Consider the following 4,541-nt stretch of genomic DNA (forward strand, 5'->3'; position numbering starts at 1 on the left):
TCTCTCTCTCTCTCTCTCTCTCTCTCTCTCTCTCTCTCTCTCTCTCTCTCTCTCTCTCTCCTGGAGGAACCAGGGATTGAACTCAGGTCCTTGCATTTGCCAGGGAAGTGCTTGTTATACTGAGCTGTCTCCCTGGCCCTAATTTACTTCTCAAGGCTAGGGAAATCATCAGGGAGAGAACTTAACTGTGATTTAGAAATTGAGAAGTATTTCCTTCTCATTACATAACTGGTCACAGGTAACTTGCATTCTTATTAATAGGAGCTATCTCCTGGGTTTTGACCTGCCAGAGACAAAGGCAAATCTCAAACTTCCTTTCTATCTTAAACAATATTATTATTCTGAACAATAGCAGAGTCAATACTGAATTTAAATAGGTACAACCCATTCCTTGCTAGGGAAGTTTCAGTGTTCCCTGCTTTAGGGGCCTGAGTCCTTCTCATGTGTCTCTTATGCCAAATTGTGAACAATGCTCAAGAACATGAGTAGCTTAAACATTAATCAAAACCATACAAACCACATAAAATAAGTTGCTCTAAGTGTTATCAGTTCTCCCTCCTCTCAGAAACTCCATGTGTGATTCCAGAAATCCTAATTACATTGTCAAGATGATTCTTTTTTTGATTGCTTGGCCCAGTTACCATGTGAAAAATAGTCTCTTAAAATTTTCTTAATAAAGAAAGGAGCCTGGCTTCCAAATCAAAGACATGGGAAATGGTCACATTGGGATCGAACTCAGAACTATTCAGCTAATCAGTGTTGAGTACTATGCCAGAGGTAACTGGTCAGAAAACTGAACCATCAGAATGAGAACAGAGCTTGTCTGTTGTCTGTCAGCCAGATGTTCTCTATACTGGTATTGAGCACTAAATATCAAGAAATGATCTAGTGTTTCGTATCCCTGCAGGAATAAGAATAAAGAATATAAACCAAGCAATTAAAAAGTAAAGGAAGAAATAAATAAATATAACCAGACTACACACATGAGAAGTTACTTAATATTCCTAGTAATCTTAATTCAGGTCAATAAGGAAATCTTGTTTTCTAGTTTAGAATTAAAAAGAAAAAAACACCCCCAAAATAAAAACACTCCAGGTAAAAGGGAAAAAACTTTTTATTGTGCATTGCCAATGCTTTATAAAATTTCATCCCCTTAATTTCTTTCTTTTAATGCTATGAATTTTTAAAAGAAATTAAAATGTGTGAAAAATTATTTGTAGATGTGCAGATATTTTTTGCAGTATTGTATTCAAAGGAGAAAAGCAAAGCAAGATATGTGTCCAAAAATAGTAGCAATTACATTTGAGATGCAAAACAATTATTGTACATCAGGTATTAAAGGGATACTTTACATGTAGGAAATTATTGTGATACATTAAGAACAAACAAAGCAAATTACTAATTAGTATAACATAAATGAAAATAAAATTAATAAAATAAAACACTGGGAGGATACATATTAAAACAGTGCAGGGTCCAGCAAGATAGCTCAGTGGTAAAGCACCTGCTTAGGCAAGCTTAGGCAAGCTCAGGGACCGCAGTTTGATCCCCAGCACCACATGCTGTGCCATCCCTGCTCCCAGGGTGGGCTTAGTCTGCCACAAAGTCCTGGTGTGGCGGTGTACACCTGTATTCCTAGCGCTTGGTGGGGGCTGAAAAAGGTGGATTGCTCTGAGTCCGAGCTAATAGTGAGAGCCTGTAACAACCAAATACATTAAAATAATAATAATAATAATAATAATAATAATAATAAAATATAAGACATCTCAGTTATCTCTGGGCTGAGATTACAATAGACTTTTCCAATTGTTCAGAACAATTTTTTGTACTTTTCCAGATGTGGTTCAGGGAAGACCATTGTTGTATTTTATGGGAAAAATAAATATTAAATGAGCATTTTGTTAAGCAGGAGAAAATTTTACAAGAATGCTACTTTCTCATTGATTTCTAGACATGCCATTCATGCAATTATTATGAGGAAAAACCACCTCGAGAATTTCTGGAAAGGATGAAATCACTTCTCCAAAAGGTATTTGATTTTTTATTTTTATCTTTACATCTCCAAATTGCCTGTTATGTTTGATTACTCACGGCATTCTGTCTTCACAGATGATTCATCAGCATCTTTCCTAGAATGCACAGGGCTGGAAGATTCCTGGAGATCTAACTTGAAGCTGGACACTATATCACATACTCTAATGCAGTAGCGAGACTCCCTTCTTGGTATTCCAAGTTCATACAAGTATAATATATTAGTGGTAGAGAGAGAAACCTCAGATAAGTGTGCAAAGTTCGGATCATTTTCCCCAAATCATTATGCAGTACTTCACTTGAATCCATATACTACATGTTTGGTCAACTTGGAAAAACTTTCTGCTCAACTAGAGTCTAGTTTTCTATGTCCTGGATTTCGATGACGACTGAAGGTTTTACTATATCCTACTACCAAACTATGACATCTCTTGACTGGATTAGAGGGCAAAATTTTTAACCAAAAACACAGTTTGGGAACATACTATCTTGTGTTAACATTGACCTTGATTACCATAAAAATGAAGTTTATCATGATTATAACTTAAAAGGTGAAAATATAGAAGCTGCAAACACAGGCTCAAAAGGAAAGGTTGAAACCTTTATTCTTTTGTGAAAATGTAAACTAAATATTTAAAAATTTATATCTGAGGAGTTTACCTTTTATTTCAGAATGTAGAACATATAAATATGTAATTTAAGCAGGAGGAGATAGTTTCAGCAGATGGGTACAAAAATTTTATTTCATTATTAGATTCATAAAAATATTTAAATACTATGGATATAAATGTATTTATGGAATAGACTTTTATTTTTTGTTGGTTTTTTTTAAAAAAGAAAGTGGTAATAGAGTATTAAAAAGTGGGTTGACTATTAGCTTCCCATAATCTCAAATCCCTTTATAAGCTAATATTTGAAGCTTGTGAAAATATCAGTTGAAAGTTAGAGAAGGATCTAACAGGTAGCCTTAAAAAGTCTTGCAGTTGGGCCAGGGAGATGGCTCAGTAGAATAAGCGCTTCCCTGGCAAGCACAAGGGCCTGAGTTCAATCCCCGGTTCTAAAAAAAAAAAAAAAAAAAGTCTTGCAGTTGTCTTCTCAAAGTGCTATGGTTGTACTAGGAGTGAGCTAGTAACTCCAGATGCCCAATCTTTCTTTCAACCTTTCTCTCCTTTTAAAAATGAAACTTCTGTGATGAAGACATTTTAAAACATGTTTAGTTCTTGACTATGATTGCATGATTTGTATACCACAAATTTAGTCATTTGCATAAAATAAAATCAGGAGACAAATCAAGAGGCCAGGATGCCTGTCCCAATTTAAAACAAACTTCTACATAAATGTTTTAATCTCTCACCAATAGGCAGTTAATACAAGAAGCCTTCTCTCACTTCCATTTTATATCAATCCCAGCAGTTTGTTTAGATGTAGAAACTCTAGAATAATAAAATTCTCACTAGAATGGCATAAGCTATTTGAGACTTTCTTATTGTTAAAATAGCTCTGAGTGTGCATGAGGATATGGGATAGGAAATGCTTTACACTCTCAGAAGAAAATTTATCTACTTGGAAGCATTTTTTAAAAAACTCAGGGCCAGGGAGATAGCTTAGTGTCCTAAGTTACCTGCCCAGCAAGCTCAAGATCCTGAGTTTGATCCCCAGTACCAAAAAACACAAAACACACACACACACACACAAAGAAAACCCCACAGACTTACTGAACTTCTAAAAGATATGTGGAAAATCAGTAATTTAACCAAGACTTATTGAAGAAATAGAAACATAACCAGAAGCAAGGTCTTCTGTTTTATCATCAGAAACAAGGCACTCAGTTTTGAAATTATAAAATATGATCCTACAAAGAAATCATGAAAATATATGCCTATTTTATATGATAGGCATATAAAAGCTGCCCAGTTGTTGAATGTGCCAGCCCAAGGTGTCAGGATAACAGTTGAAAGCAGGCTTAGCAGTGTAAAACTTCTGAAAGAAAGTGCATAGAAAATGGAGCTTAAAATTTTGTTCCTGACTTTTTACTTGGTTGACTTCTCAACATTGTGACTTTATATTTAAAATGATGTATTTATTTGGTTTATTGCTAGAAATCACTGTTCTAACCCTTTCAGGAGTGTACCTACTCTAACAAAAATAATTTCAAGAGGCATTATCTAGTAATGATCCCACCAGGACCCCAGGAAAAGCAATGCTTTAGAATAAATAAGATGAAAGAAGGAGACTTGAACAGCTTCATCTTCTTTAGTACCGTCACTGCTAGCTTTAGACAGTTCTCAAAGTGACATAAAGATGACCTGTGCACACCTCTCTTCCCCTCTTCAAGTGATGCAGGAGAAATGACATGTTGGCTACGAAGCGAGGCCACTCCAGCTTTCTGGGTTTCCGTCTCATCTATAGAGCAAGGGTGAAGCCTCCATTTCTGAAACTTATTCTGCATTTTTAAAAACCTTGATACATCTAGGAATCTCTAGCATTCTGAGTCCCCTTCCAGGAACACC

At 35.5% G+C, this 4,541-nt stretch overlaps 1 protein-coding gene across 1 annotated transcript in view; it reads left to right on the top strand.

Moving 5' to 3' along the window:
• The window catches only part of Il21 (interleukin 21), an 8,340-nt gene extending 6,207 nt beyond the window's left edge, over window positions 1-2,133 (top strand). The window contains exons 4-5 of the mRNA XM_004646154.1: window positions 1,952-2,029; window positions 2,110-2,133. Of these exons, the coding sequence (XP_004646211.1) occupies window positions 1,952-2,029; window positions 2,110-2,133 (102 nt within the window). The remainder of the gene's footprint in view (window positions 1-1,951; window positions 2,030-2,109) is intronic.
• The last annotated feature ends 2,408 nt before the right edge of the window (window positions 2,134-4,541 follow it).

Source organism: Octodon degus, unplaced genomic scaffold (genome assembly GCF_000260255.1).
Source record: "Octodon degus isolate 3935 unplaced genomic scaffold, OctDeg1.0 scaffold00256, whole genome shotgun sequence".
In the NCBI taxonomy this organism is placed as follows: Eukaryota; Metazoa; Chordata; class Mammalia; order Rodentia; family Octodontidae; genus Octodon; species Octodon degus.